The sequence below is a fragment of the Pezoporus flaviventris genome, unplaced genomic scaffold, assembly GCF_033815535.1.
Source record: "Pezoporus flaviventris isolate CSIRO_AGI_PZ_B2104156 unplaced genomic scaffold, CSIRO_AGI_Pfla_v1 ptg000002l, whole genome shotgun sequence".
NCBI lineage: Eukaryota > Metazoa > Chordata > Aves > Psittaciformes > Psittacidae > Pezoporus > Pezoporus flaviventris.
In genome coordinates, this window is record NW_026892550.1 from 68,565,380 (window position 1) to 68,580,549 (window position 15,170).

At 44.3% G+C, this 15,170-nt stretch overlaps 1 protein-coding gene across 2 annotated transcripts; it reads left to right on the top strand.

Annotated features, from left to right (window-relative positions):
- Nucleotides 1–267: 267 nt before the first annotated feature.
- On the top strand, nt 268–15,118 carry NAAA (N-acylethanolamine acid amidase). Of its 2 annotated transcripts, XM_061442768.1 has the most exons (11): nt 269–555; nt 1,056–1,220; nt 2,946–3,072; nt 3,577–3,667; nt 4,844–4,920; nt 6,336–6,508; nt 7,369–7,431; nt 12,271–12,337; nt 12,876–12,904; nt 13,853–13,932; nt 14,755–15,118. In XM_061442768.1, exons 1-10 carry the CDS (start codon nt 347–349, stop codon nt 13,926–13,928), a joined length of 1,077 nt encoding a protein of 358 aa, XP_061298752.1. In that variant the 5' UTR covers nt 269–346; the 3' UTR covers nt 13,929–13,932; nt 14,755–15,118. The 2 variants fall into 2 exon arrangements, 1 of the variants encoding a protein (XP_061298752.1); XR_009741445.1 differs by lacking the exon at nt 12,876–12,904 and having other exon boundaries at nt 268–555.
- Nucleotides 15,119–15,170: the final 52 nt, after the last annotated feature.

Consider the following 15,170-nt stretch of genomic DNA (forward strand, 5'->3'; position numbering starts at 1 on the left):
TCCTTAGCGCAAGTGTCTAGTCTCCTCCCTTTTCCCTCTTGTTTACAGCACTCGGAGAGCCATGGGCTGTGGCTGTCTCCCCTCCGCTACTCCATTGGACTGCCTCTTCCAAACTATTAGCCAAACACAGCCCCGGGCGCTGCAGTACAGAAACTCGCCGCTCGTTTACTCCTCCGTTCTTTCACTCCCCCCCTTGTCCCGCACGTCCTTCCTCTGGCCGCGGCTGACCTGACACCACGAGCGCCTCCTCTGAGGCAAGGGGGGGCCGTCGCCATGTCCGGGCCCTTCCCCTCGGCCTGCCCCCTGCCGGCGGAGCTGCTCCGAGCGCCGCGGCCGGTCCGGCGCTATGTGGTGGGCGGCGGCGCGGGGGTCTTGGCTGTGGGGGCTGCTGGCGCTGCTGTGCGGGGCGGCGGCGGCCCCGGCCCCGGCTCTCCCCTTGGCTGCCCCGCTGCTGTGTAATGTGAGCCTGGACAGCCCCGCCGAGGAGCGGTGGCTGCCGGTGCTGCGGCACTTCGATCCCGCCTTCCTGCGCGCCGCCGTCGCACGGGTCATCGAGTGAGTGCGGGAATGGGCAGCCGGGGAGCGGGGCGTGAGGTGGCTGGGGCGGAGGGAGCAACCAGGGTTGCTTTTCTCCTCTCCCCACCGCCGCGGAGCCCTTGGGCCGCCAAGACCCGCTGCGTCGTGGCCTGAAGGAAGAGGGTGAAGGGATGCAGCGCAGCTGCTGAACTGCGCCGACCTAGGGAATTCAGGGGAGGTTTGGGCGTTAGCGTAGTACGTTTACATTATTCGTACACTTGGGAACCTGTCAGAGACACACGTCTTTTGCTTGGGTTGTGCAGGCTTCTTGGAGGATGTGCAGAAGCCAGTGGGATTTAGTGAGGGTAAGGGATGCAGGGATGTCTGATGCAGCGTGGGAGAGGCTGGGGATGAGCGGTCAGCACCGGCTGGGACCGGCTGCCAGAAAAGTGGCAGAATTCCCCGGTGTCAGGCTACTGAGTGTAAGTTGCAGACCTTTTTGTTTCTGTCTCTGCTCATGCCTTGAGTGTGTTTTGCAGTGAAAGCGTACCAAAATGGGTTCACGAAGTTATTCGACCCATAGCAGTGGAACTGGAGTTCCTTATGCCGCAGCCCTTTGCGGGGGAAATGATGGGACTGTGCAGAGCCTTGGGAATAAGTCTTGGAGATGGAGTCCTGCTTAACTTTGCCTACGAATCTACCGCGTAAGTGCTACTTAGAGGATCTGGTAGGAATGGATGCTGAGAGTCATTTTAGGTCGATCTGGGAGAATGCATTAAAAGGCAGGTGTAGACATGTGGCAGATTATTTGTGCTGTTAATTCTCATACTCTTTCCTGTGTCCAGCGGGAAGGTTTAATTCTTATTAGGCAGTTTGTATCCTGAATTGAAAGAGAAATACAAACAGTGTTTTTATCTGTTGATAAAGGTAATATATAGCTGTATAAATAAATACAGGTATGAGAATAATTTTTGCTAATCAGGAAGGACCACCAGTTCAAAGTATTTGTGTTAGTTTGTCTTTGATCATGTAGTACAGTCTTTTGTAGTTTAAATTGTCCAATTTCACTAAAAAGGAACCTAGAAAAATTAGCTGCAATCTAGTTATTTTAACCTTTTGTCTGAGATCAGGTTGCTTCCCAGCCTGTTTCTGGATGAATGTTCTCAATGACTGCATAATGTAATCTTTTGATTTGCACAATGGAAAATGGATGTAGTATCTTTATGATAGAAAACGAAACATCAGTGAAAAGAATACTCGGTTTTGTTGTCTTTTTTCCACCTACAAGCACATGCAGGAGAGTAATAAAAACTTGGTGTTGCCTGTGAAGAGCCTAAGAATATTTCTGTATATAGAATCAATATAGGTTGTTCTAAAAACAAGGCACACACAGCTGCTTGTATTTATTTTTATTATGATTTTTCTTCTGGTATTTGGTTAAAGCAGTCTTTCTTTTAATAGGCATTAATATCACATGAGGCAGTCATTTAAATGTTGGCTCTCTTAGTACTTCACAAAGGATGGGTATCATTCTTAACCCTGGTAAAGCCCATGAGATTTTAAGTTTCTCAACCTTAACGTTACTAAAGAAAAACATCAGCTGGAAGCAAAGTACTTGTTTGGTGAATTTTTTACCTTTACAGTTCTGAAAGGCAGTGCTGGGTATCACTGGAAAGACATCAGAATTTTTGAATTCTCTGCTCATTCAGAATTTCAGCCCACTTCCTGCTCTAGAGAGGAGGTTAGGTTATTACTGAGATGGCTGACACTTTAACAACAACTGAAAGAACTTTGTTAGAACTTTTTATCTAGTTGTGATTAAAAATGTGAATGGAGTCTGAACTGAGATGAAATAGTGTGCAGTTGTCAGAATGAAATCCAGAATGTTGTAGACTGATGTTTTGTGGACATTTTTAGATGTTGGCTTTTCTTCTCAATTTAGAAGTGAAATAATGGAACTGGAAATAATGAAATAATGAAGTAAAATGAAATAATGAATGTTTTCCAACTAGAATTGCTGCTTCCTACCTGGTCTGTAATATGTGACCTGATAAATAATGTACAGTTTTGTGTGTTAGACTGTGTGGAACAGGACTTTCCCTTATGAATATCGTGCATAAACCATATGGAGTGTTACGCAGTTATGCAGAGCTTCAGTCAAACCATTCTGACTCCCCTTTTGTTTTTTTCCAATTTTAAATTAAAGCCTGTCAGAAACCTTATCTGAAAGTACCGGATGAGACTGTTCTCTCAGGTTGGGAAACATAGGTGTTAATGCAAACTCCTAGTTGTATGCTTACATTAGTAAAATACTTTGCAGAAGATAAACTCAGTTATTCCTTCTGAAATGTTAGCTAGTTTAACTGTAATATTGCAAGTGTTGTCATAGCCTTTTCTGAAATCATTCTTTCTTCTTTTTGTTTGGGAAGGTTCTGTACTAGTATTGTCGCTCAGGATGACAAAGGAAACATTTATCACGGTCGGAACCTGGATTATGATTTTGTTGATATATTAAGCAAGATAACAATTGATGTGCAGTTTATAAAAAGCGGGCAGGTATGATCTGTGGTTGATGTGGCTGGGTGATATTCCACGAAGGAATGTGGTATGGTCATATGGCTGCATAGGCAGCTGGGATTTAATGTAGGAATGTGGTTCATTTCCCAGGTTTAATGGATTATTAGAGTGCTGCAGTCACTCTCTCCAGGACTCTGGGATGATTCCTGGGTTTCTTTGCTTTCTGGACATTCAGCTTGTGGTGATAAACTGGAACAAATAGAAGAACATGATCTAGTATCTCAAGATCATTGTTTGGAAGAAGATGTTGAAGGAAGGAAGTGTCAAGATAATAAAAAAGAAATACTAGAGAATAGAGAAAATAGATCAGCCTGGGCAGGGACTGATTCTAAGGCTTTTGTTTTCCCTAAGGCCTTGTTAATTTTTTATGACCGAAGTGTGTTTCTTAGAAAGAAGTAGAGTTTTCTGCTAGAGAATGTTGCTTGTATTTGAAGTAGTATTCTGTTCCAGCATGCGGACATCCTGCATCTTTCCTGGTTTCAGATAGCGTATCAAGGCACCACATTTCTTGGTTACGTCGGGTTATGGACTGGACAAAGTCCACACAAGTTCACAATCTCCGGTGATGAACGAGGTGAATAAATCTGTCTTCGGCACTTGGTGTAACGTACACTGTTTTATTGATCATTGCCTCCTTTGGCCCTTTCTTTCATATTCTCCTAGAGGGAAAAATACGATTAAGGAGCTGAAATTGAATGTCTTATCTTGCCCTCGGGGAGTGAAAGCACGCATGCTGCCAGGTTTTGGCTGTTGCAAAGGAGAGAGGAGTTTGTTTGCCATCATAGTGTTATCTGAGCTTTAGAAGTGTCGCAGGAGGCAGAGGACCTTGGAGAAAGCTGGAAAAGGCAAATTAATGTGGTTTGTTCAAGAGAAGCAACTGGAGATGGCAGAGACTGGGAGAAAAAGTTCCAGTTGTGTAGAGCAAATAAATGCTTTCCTAGTTTCTATCCTTTGCTCTTTATTCCACATTTCTCTGTCCACGTAAGGCAGCTTGAAGGAGGATGGGAGGGTAACGCTGAGATCTAGGGTAGGGGCAGCAGGGTTTGAGAGAATGCAAGGAGGTGCTGGGAAGGCAGCTGAGGACAGATCCAGTAGTGGAGGAAAGTTGAAAGGTGTCAGTACTGGGAACTAAGACCTGTCAGTAGAAGGTCTTGTAACAGTCAGGAAGGCAGAGGAACTTCATTCGGGATAATGTTGTCTATTTATATTTGAGCTGTAGTTTCACCTGGATGTAATACACTTTGTTAGCCCTTCTGAAGTGTTGACATTTTATGCTGATAGGCAGCTGCCCTGTTTCACTGATTTAACTGTCTGTGGTAGTTCAGTATCCAAATCTAAACATACAGGAAGCTGAGCATTTGAAATACAGATTTTGTAAACCAGGGGCTTTCCAGGGTATGTTAGCCTGATTCTGCAGCACATTTTATGTGTAAATATCAGTAAAGGAATACAGTAGCAAAGGAGTACTATTACTATTCAGTGTTATAAACAGTGAGCTTGAGATGGTACAGAGGCTCTGACTGTTTTCAGATGGTGTGTGCTTTGTTAGTCAATATGAGCTGCCTAAATTTGATGGGTTTATGATAGTGGTGTAGTTAGAGAATGAAAGAATTTATTGCACTGCTCTTTTTTAAGGCAGTAAGGGAGAGATTGCAGAGCTAGAGACGGGAGAAGAAGGCAGGAGGATAAATTTCACAGAGCATACGTAACATGCATGTACAGTAATTTTGTTTTCCTTCTGTTTTTCTAGCGGGTGGTACATGGTGGGAAAATGCAATAGCGGCTTTTCTGAATCGGAATTACCCTGTCAGCTGGCTTGTCCGAGATGTAAGTGCCCCAGGTTATTTTCTCATATTTCACAGTGATGTCATTTGTACTTACAAACCCTTGATAAATCTGATGTCACAACTTTTAGTTTCACGGAAAATTCAATAAATTGATAAGTAGATGCATTTTGTAAGAGGAGATATGTATTGTCCCCAAATCGTTAGTGATGTGTATGGGGTAAAGCAATTCCAGGCCTTCAGGGGGGCAATCTGTAATCAGTGCCAAAAGTCTTTGAGAAGCTGTTCAAAGGCTTAATTCCTAGGGCCTATTTCAGCTAGCTGTGATTTTTGTAATTTAACAAACTGAAGCACCTGCACTCTGACATGGTTAGTATCTCACCCCTTGGTTATTTTACATTGTGGTCAATATGTTACTGTATTAAGAATGTAGACCTCACTGATGAGCAGAAGGAGTTACACTGGTATTCTGTACAGTCTGTTTTATCAACACTGCATTAGGGTCCTACTAAGATAAAATGGGTCTGCTGCTTCTCAGATGCTTGACTTATGGTAAACATGAATGATATGGTATGCAGGTAAATAATATCCACTGGAGAGTTTGTGGTTCCTATTTTTTGGGTTTGAGATGTGACTTCAGGCTGTGACACGGTCACTGCAGCATTGCTGTCAGAGATAATTGTTTTCCAGAGCTTTCCCTACCTGTCTGAACAATTTTGTTTGATGCATGATCTACATATTTGGTTTTACTTCCTGCACAGCATTCATTTTTAAAGATGTACTTCCACAGGTTGTGGCCCTGTGAGTGAAAACAGTAGCTTCACTGGCTGTGGTGACTGTCCATTCATATTAAGTTGGCCACCTGCCTGTGGCAGGGCTAGCTGTGAGCAATGCCTCTGTTTTATTCACCATTATTGCCTAAGTCCTCTTAAACCACTGGCTTTGGTGGTTTAAAACTCCATATTTCTCAAAATGGAGATATGCAGTGGGATTTTCCTCTCTTTCACCCCCATTCATCTGCCCCATTGATCACATTGAAAGGCTCTGATGAGGATAAAATTTGCAGAGTATGGACATGCCTCTGTCTTTTGAATGGCATGTCATTTGAATTTCATTTTGAATACTTCCATTTGAATTTCATGTGGTTTTTGCTTTTTAACCATATACATATGTGTACGTATGTGTGTGTATATGTGTCTGTGTATTTACTGTTTGAATATTTGCAAAGCTGGGATTAGTGACTTCATTCACAAATCACATGCATTTCATATTCATGCGCCAGTCAGTTTGGAAAACTGTTTTCAGAGAAATATTTTCAAGTAGCACTTCAGCCAATTTCAAAAAAGCTGGACGCGTTTTCCTTTTTAAGATGTCCCAGTGTTCATTTTTGTGCTTGACCTTGCTCTGTGATCTCTGGTTCACTGTGATCTCCTGTTCACTGTGATCTTTTTGTAATAGACCCTGAGCAGAGCAGAGGACTTTCAGTCAGCTGTTCTCAGACTAGCTGGCGTTCCCATCATTGCTGAAGTTTACTATATTGTAGGAGGTGTTTCACCCAAAGAAGGCATGGTCATAACGAGGAACAGGAGGGGACCAGCAGACCTCTGGCCTCTTGATCCCTTAGGTGGAGCGTAAGTAACAAAAACCATTTTGTTTTGTGTTCTTTTTCATATTCCCTCCTGGGTGATTGGTAAGGTTAGTGACACAGCTTTCTCAAGAGGTTCAGGGCATTGCTTATTAATGCTTACAGCTGGACAGGAAGGCTTGAAAGCCTCTTCAAGGAGCCCCAGCAACTTCTCTTGGAGAAGGAGTCGCACCACCTTATCAGGTTGGGGCAGTCTGGAGGGTTAAGGGTGGAAAAAGCATCTGTATGTGCTAATTTTTTTAGCCAAATTCTAAAGGAGGCAAGACTCGAGGGCCTTTCCTGTCTGTCTGCCAGGTATTGCACCAGGAACTTCAGCACTTCCCAGGTAGCTTTGACTTAATGTGGTAGAAGGGTTGAAGGCTCAAAAATAACTTTCTATAAATTTTGTTGACATCAGCAGTGTAATACACGAAGGAGATTCTAAATAGTTGCCCTGTGGTGAAAAGGGCACTTAGTGCATACAGTCAGTCAGTAAGTACTGGCTTACCCATTGCCAGATGTCTGTTGGCTTTGTGTACTCCAAATGGAATGCTGGAGGCTGCATCATACCCATGGTCTCTTCTCCAGTCATCTCTTTAAAGGTCTGATACTGCTCTTATAAGCAATCAGCAGTGCTTTTGTCACTGAGGCCACCAGAAGTTCAGAGGTTGCTCCTTTTTCATCTGTGTTCAGTGTTTTATGGTAAAGGCCGCTTGGTACTGGCCTACATTGGCATGAGGTGCAGGAAGGAGGCGTTTTAGGGAGGTTTTTTCCTTTTGGCAAGACAGAGACACCGAGTCTTGGCCTTGATTAGTTACCTGCTGATTTGCCTTTTGTTTGCTTTTATATTTGTTTGTTGTGTTATAGGTGGTTTCGTGTGGAGACAAACTATGACCATTGGACTACCCCTCCTCCTTTTGATGATCGAAGGTGAATTTAGTTTGGAGCTCTGTGGTGAGATAACACTGTTATTTTGAAAAGGCTTAGAGATTTGGGTGTTTTCCTTTCTGAGGAGGTGTTAGCTCCCTGAGCAGGCAGCTTACTCTGTTTCTGTAAAGCCACTCAAAAGGGAACAGATAAAGTAAGGAGTGATATTCACAGATGCTAGAGGAAAGTCTGTGTGGCATTGACTGGCATAAAAGATGAGAAATTGAATCACAGAATCCTAAGGGTTGGAAGGGACCTCAAAAGATCATCTAGTCCAACCCTCCTGCAAGAGCAGGGTAAGCTAGAATACATCACACAGGAACTTGTCCAGGCAGGCCTTGAATATCTCCAACGTGGGAGACTCCACAACCCCCCTGGGCAAAGTGTTCCAGTGATCTGTCACTCTCACAGTAAAGAAATTTTTCCTGATGTTCACATGGAACCTCCTATGCTCCAATTTACACCCATTGCCCCTTGTCCTATCACTGGACATCACTGAAAAAATCCTAGCTCCATCATCCTGACACTCATCCTTTACATATTTGTAAACATTGATGAGGTCACCCCTCAGTCTCCTCTTCTCCAAGCTAAAGAGACCCAGCTCCCTCAGCCTCTCCTCATAAGAGAGATGTTCCATTCCCTTAATCATCTTTGTAGCTCTGTGCTGGACTCTTTCAAGCAATTCCCTGTCCTTCTTGAACTGAGGGGCCCAGAACTGGACACAATATTCCAGATGCAGCCTCACCAAGGCAGAGTAGAGGGGGAGGAGAACCTCTCTTGACCTACTAACCACACCCTTTCTAATGCACCCTAGGATGCCATTGGCCTTCTTGGCCACAAGGGCACAGTGTTGGCTCATGGTCATCCTCCTATCCACCAGGACCCCCAGGTCCCTTTCCCCTTCACTACTGTCCAGCAGGTCAGCCCCCAACCTGTACTGGTACATGGGGTTGTTCTTCCCCAGATGCAAGACTCTACACTTGCCCTTGTTGAATTTCATCAAGTTCCTCTCCGCCCAACTCTCCAGCCTGTCCAGGTCTCACTGAATGGCAACACAGCCTTCTGGTGTGTCAGCCACTCCTCCCAGTTTAGTATCATCAGTGAACTTGCTGAGGGTACATTCAGTTCCCTCATCCAGGTCGTTGATGAAAATATTAAACAGCACTGGTGCCAGCACCGACCGCTGAGGGACTCCACTAGTCACAGACCTCCAGCTAGATTCTGCCCCATTGACCACAACTCTCTGCCTTCTTCCTTTCAACCAGTTCTTGATCCACCTCACTACCTGATCATCAAGCCCACACTTCCTTAGCTTATCTATGAGGATGCTGTGGGAGACAGTATCAAATGCCTTACTGAAATCAAGAAAAAACTCATCTACCGCTCTACCATCATCCATCCACCTAGTTACTTGCTCATAGAAGGCTATAAGGTTGGTCGAACATGACTTCCCCTTGGTAAAGCCATGTTGGCTGCTCTCTAATGACCCCTTCATCCTTGATATGTCTAGAGATGGTGTCAAGAATAAGTTGTTCCATCACCTTTCCAGGGATGGAGGTAAGGCTGACCGGTCTATAATTACCCGGGTCCTCCTTCTTGCCCTTCTTATAGACTGGTGTGACATTTGCCATCCTCCAGTCCTCAGGCACCTCACCTGTTTCCCACGACTTACCAAAGATGATGGAGAGTGGCCCAGCAATGACCTCTGCCAGCTCCCTCAGCATCCATGGGTGTATTCCATCCAGACCCATCGATTTATAGATGTCCAGATTACTTAACTGATCCCTAACCCAATCCTCATCTACCAAAGCAAACTCCTCCTTTATCCTGACTCCTTCCGGGGCTATAGGAATCTGGGTCCCCCGGGGAGAGTCTGCTGGAGTAAAGACAGAGGCAAAGAAGGCATTCAACACCTCTGCCTTCTTTATATCCTCTGTCTCCAGGGCACCCACCTCATTCAGCAGTGGGCCTATACTGCTTCTTGTGTTAGTTTTATTTGCTATGTATTTGAAGAAGCCCTTTCTATTGTCCTTGACCCGACTTGCCAGATTAAGTTCCAAGGAGGCCTTAGCTGTCCTAATTGCTTCCCTACATCCTCTAACAGCTGTCCTATATTCCTCCCAAGTGGCCAGCCCCTCCTTCCATAATCCATAGATTCTCTTTTTCTGTATGAGTTTGCCCAGCAGTTCCTTGTTTAACCATGCTGGTCTCCTGGGTCCCCTACTTGACTTCCTACTCATTGGGACACTCTGATCCTGAGCTTGGAAGAAGTGGTCCTTGAATGCTGACCAACTATCTTGAGCCCCTTTACCACCTAGTACCCTTTGCCATGAGACTTCCCTTAGCAATTGATTGAAGAAGCCAAAGTTTGCTCTTCGGAAATCCAGAAATGTGGCCTTGCTAGGTATTCTATTCCTCCCACACAAGATCCTAAACTCCACCATCTCATGGTCACTGCAGCCCAGGCTGCCATTGACCATCACTACTTCAACCAAACCCTCTCTGTTGGTGAGTACCAGATCCAGCAGCGCTCCTCTCCTAGTTGGTTCGTCCACCATTTGCATTAAGAAGTTATCATCAATGCACTGGAGGAACCTCCTAGACTGTGAGTGACTGGCTGTGTAAGTCTTCCAGCAAATATCGGGGTAATTAAAATCCCCCATAAGGACCAAGGCATGTAGTCGTGAGGCTGCTTTCAATTGCCTGTAGAAAGCCTCATCAACTCCTTCGTCCTGATCAGGAGGTCTATAATAGACCCCCACAACTGTGCCACCCGTACCAGCCTGTCCCTTAATTTGCACCCACAGACTTTGCACTTGGTCCTCATCTGCCCCTGGACAGAACTCAATACATTCTAGTCGCTCTTTCACATAAAGAGCAACTCCACCACCTCGCTTGGCTGATCTATCTTTCCTAAAGAGGACATAGCCATCCATTACCACATTCCAGTCATGTGAGCTGTCCCACCATGTCTCTGTAATTGCCACCAGGTCATAACCTTTAGACCGCACACAGACTCCTAACTCCTCCTGTTTGTTCCCCATGCTGCGTGCATTGGTGTACAGGCATTTCAAGGAGCGAGCTGAGCATGCTAGTGGCACCCTTGGAAGGCGGGAGGCCTTCTGGTCTTCATTCATACTAGAACATTGCCCCACTAGTTCAAACCCAGCTACAGCCCCCTCGCACTTCAAATCTAACCTAGAGCTCTGTGAGTGAGCTCTACTAACTCTTGCCCAGGTACCCTTTTTCCCCTGCAGGACAGGGTTTAAACAACTACCCTTTCCCTCAAATGAAACAATAGATTGAGAGTTCTCCCTAGTCTGCCATTCTTCAAGCCCTAGCATGTTTCTCTTGGGCTTGTCCCCAGCAGGCCCAGTTATCTCCCCTTCCCCCTTCCTACCTAGTTTAAAGCCCTGTCAATGAGCCCTGCTAACTCCTGCCCCAGAAACCTTCTCCCCCTCTGGGACTGATGTATCCCACCTGCCACCAGCAAACCAGGTGTCTCATATAGCAGCCTATGATTGAAAAACCCAAACCCCTGCCTTTGGCACCAGTCATGTAGCCATACATTAATCTGCAGTATCTTCCTATTTATCTCTTCACCTTTGCTTGTAACAGGTATGGAGGCAAACACCACTTGCACTCCAGACCCTCTAACCAGCCGTCCCAGGGCCCTGAAGTCTCTCTTCATTGCCCTTGCCCTGCTTGTAATAATTTCATCACTGCCAACCTGAAAAACCAGCAGCGGATAGTAGTCAGAGGGCTGCACCAGATCAGAGAGTTTCCTCTTAACATCTCCAATCTGAGCCCCAGGTAGGCAGCAGACTTCCCTGTGGGATGGATCAGGTCAACAAATGGGCCCTTCTGTTCCCCTCAGAAGGGAGTCACCCACCACAATTACTCTTCTTTTCTTCTTGAGGAAGTTCTAAGGCATGGGGGTGAGTGACAAGCCCTAGGTGACTCACTAGATGGATCTACCCCTCCATCTCCATTTACCTGGCCCTGTAGTTCCAAGACCTCATACCTGTTACTCAAAGGCAACTGGGAGGAAGGAAGGGATTGCGAGGGTTTTCGCTTACCTCTCCGAGGAGGGACCTCCCTCCATACTTCCTTGTCCCTTAAGTTTATTCCTTCTATCTGATGGTAGGAGGGAACGGGATCTATCACTTGTTCAACCACTTCCCTCTGCCCTTGCCTTAGGGTGTGTCTCCACCAATCAATTTCACTTTCACACTCTCTGATAGCTCTCAACCTTTGTATGTCCTCCCTCAGTTCAACCACCTGCTTTAGCAGGTCATCTACTTGCTGACACCGCACACGAGTGGTGTCACTGGCTCTCTCCGATACAAGTGCCAGGCTCAGGCATTCACTGCAGCCAGAGACCTGCACAGCTGCATGTCTGCAGGAAGGCTCAGTCTGGGTACCCACGTTATTCCTAACTACAGGTTTTGATCGAGTGGTGCCCTATCATGGCATTGAAGTATAAGGCTTATACCAAAAATTGCTTTATAAAGCAAAGTTTAGTAAAAGTTAAAAGGATTTAGATTCACAGTGAAGAAGTATTTGGTGATGCTATGAAGGTGCTTGCAGACATCACAGTCTTCAGGCTGTGTAGTATGCAAAAAGCTGTTGGCCCATTCCTTGTTGGTCTGTACTCAGTGATGTGGTCAGAGTAGCTACAGTGATGTGAGTCTAGATTCAGTCACACAGAATTCTGAATTATTTTAGGCCAAGGAAGACTTTTCAGTGTAAAGGCATTTAGTGAGGAATTTTTCACATTGGTGCTTTGTAGCCTTTGGAACAGTAAAATGTGTTTAATAATACTGCATTGCTTTCCTCCAGAACTCCAGCTATCAAAGCTCTCAATGCTACTGGGCAGCACAACATCAATTTTGATACCCTCTTTAAGGTATTTCTTTTAAATTCTGCATTGTGACTTTGACTTAAAATTTCTTTCTTGAAGCAGCAGTGCAATTGCATTTTTGTCAGGGTTTTAAAGGCAGTACTGGCAAGGCATGGTGACAAAGGTGTGCTGTACAGCCATCTCTGGAGAGTTAAAGACTGAGAAAGTGTTTCTGAACTCGCTTGCCTGGGCATTTTGTAATAGCCTGCCAATCTAAGTGGAAAGAGGTGAATTCCATCAGCATCATCTTTGTGCAGTTCTTTACTTCAAGCACAATTATAAATATGACTGTAGGCAGATAAAGTGTTAGGCATGAGTGATATTTACCAGTGAGTTTGGAGAACTTAAATGTTGTGTAGTCAGAGGCTTTTTTAAAAATATTTTTGTAAGATGGTCTGATGGTAAAAACCCCCAACAGCCAGCAAGAGAAATCCCTGATTTTGCATTATTCCTTTTCATAACTTCACCCTATTGCTGTCTCTAAATAGCCTTTTAATTCGCTCTTCATTTACCAAAATGACAACTCTTCAAACTTTCTGTACAGGTGTTGTCAGTGAAGCCAGTCTTAAACAAGTAAGTATTGGATCCAGAGATGTTAATCAGTGCCTCCCGCCATACCTCTGGCCACTTACAAGTCAATCACAAACTTGCTTAGGATATTCCTATGTGTCTGCCTGATTATCTTGTGGTTTCCCAGCTTAGATTTTTGCTTGTGGATGTGATGCTGTGTTTTCACTTCCACAGCACTCTTCCTCTTTGGTCTGCCACCCCAGCCAAGAAACCACACTTCATTAGGCTCAGTCTGGTGAAGGGAAGTTCCTTTGCAGCGGTGAAACAAATGACTGCTTAGAGGAGGAACTGGACTTTCTGCTAAGTCATTTGTGCCTTGCACTTTTGGAACCTTAGGATTTGTGTTAATACTGAAAATAGCTTTCTCTGGAGTTTCTGATGTAGCTTTGCTTGATGTAGAAAAAGGAAAAAAAAATAAATGGGGACATAGCTTTCAGGTACCACATACTGGATTTTGAAGAGATTTATTTCAGTGTACCATTGTTGTTCTGTACCTTTGTGGGTTTTCCTGCTTTGTTTTGCTTTTATATGCAGCTCAGTACATTTTCTAGATCAGTCACTGGCGTGAGAGCTTGGTAATGGCTTCTTCAAGGTTAATACCAGGATTCCCTCTCCTCTGTCATATAAATGTGAGGAAATTTGAAAAGGAGAAGATTATAGCTGTGTCACTGCTAAGAGTAGAAGTACCGTTTTTTTAATACAGTGATAAAATGGATGTAGAAATACATTTCTAAAGTGGGGGGAAAAATACTAAAAACTTGTGCCAGCAGCCTTCATTTTTATCAATCTCCTTCTTTTGTTTGAACATTTGTTGTTTTTACTAAAAAACATTTGTTTTACTAAAAAACATTTGTTTCACTAAAAGTTGTTTTGCTGCTTTGCTAGTTTTAGAAATGAATCTGCTTGCCTTTGGAATGTCACTCACTCACTCCTTTCCTCTTTCCCTGCCAGTAACACGGTGTATACCACAGTAATGAGCGCTGCACTTCCAGATAAGTACCAGACATGGATCAGAACTGACACGTGAAGAGGTGTAAGTAGTGTGCTGGTACTCCCAGGTACTTGCACTTAAATAAAAATGTCAGCTGAAGAGTTGTTGAGGGACAAAGCACTACAGTAGAACTCAGGTGACTTAGTCTGAATTCCTGCTTCTCCCCTTGGTTTTCTTACCGACCTTGGGTAAATACCTTCCCTTGTTGTAATGATCCACAAGTATTGACGTTCCTTGCAAAACTCTTGGAGATTATCATAGGAAAAGTGCTTTGCTAAAGAGGAGGGGTTGGCTGTTGTTGTGACCTAAAGGGAGAGGTTCCCTCTGTGCATATTCTTGCTATTATTTTTGCCAGTCTCCCCACTCCTATGCTTGCATGCCTTCAGGTGGCTGACTGTGACAGGAGGCCCTGCCAGAGCCAGCCTAATCCCAGCAGGAGGGGTTGATGCACTTGGCAGCAAGAAAAATCAAGCTTAATTTGTGACAGCCCCTTGCAGATGACTAAACGTGAGCATCCTTTGAGGGGTTTGTCCTGTGAGCCTGCGGAAAAAGTCGAAGCACTTAAACGTACAGGGTGCCTCTCACAGCGGCTTTAATGTGTTCAGAGAAAGACATTAGGTTATGTTGTTTCTGTTCCAAGAAACTCTGGCTGTGTGGTCTTGGCAGGAGCATGAGAAGCTCCTGTTCCAGGTTAAATAGTTTTTAAGATTATGACTAGTATTGTATTTCTGGCAGTTACGTTGCACATGTGATTTTAGCAAGAGCAGTTCTGTTCTCTTAGGGATTCTGACAAGTTTGTTTCTTAATTCTACACAAACCCGTGCTCTCTTCTGAATCTTTGTTTTGTTTGGTTTTTTTTTAGTTCAACAGACAAAATGAGTGAAAAGCTGAAGCTTTCCAAGACCAGAGTATGCTTTTAAAATCACTTTCACAAGCAGTACAGTTGTTCTGGCTTATTAAGTATGTGAACCTTTGAGGAAACAATGGCTTGTTAACTCTTTGAAGTGTTGCGGGTGGTACTCTTGGTGAACTGTTATGAATGTTTGATTGATTTTATTGTAATTACTTTGTAATTAATAATTGTAATTTACTAGCAGATGTTGATGGCTAAAAATTGCTTTTACTGTTTTGGGAAAGGGTTGTGAAATGTATTTATGTGCTGACTAATATACAAAAATCATGTATTTTGCATGGCCTTTAGGTTTGAATATAGTGAAATAAACATATGCAGCTGATCACTTTTTTGTTTGTTGGGCTGCACTGTGACTGCATATTGAA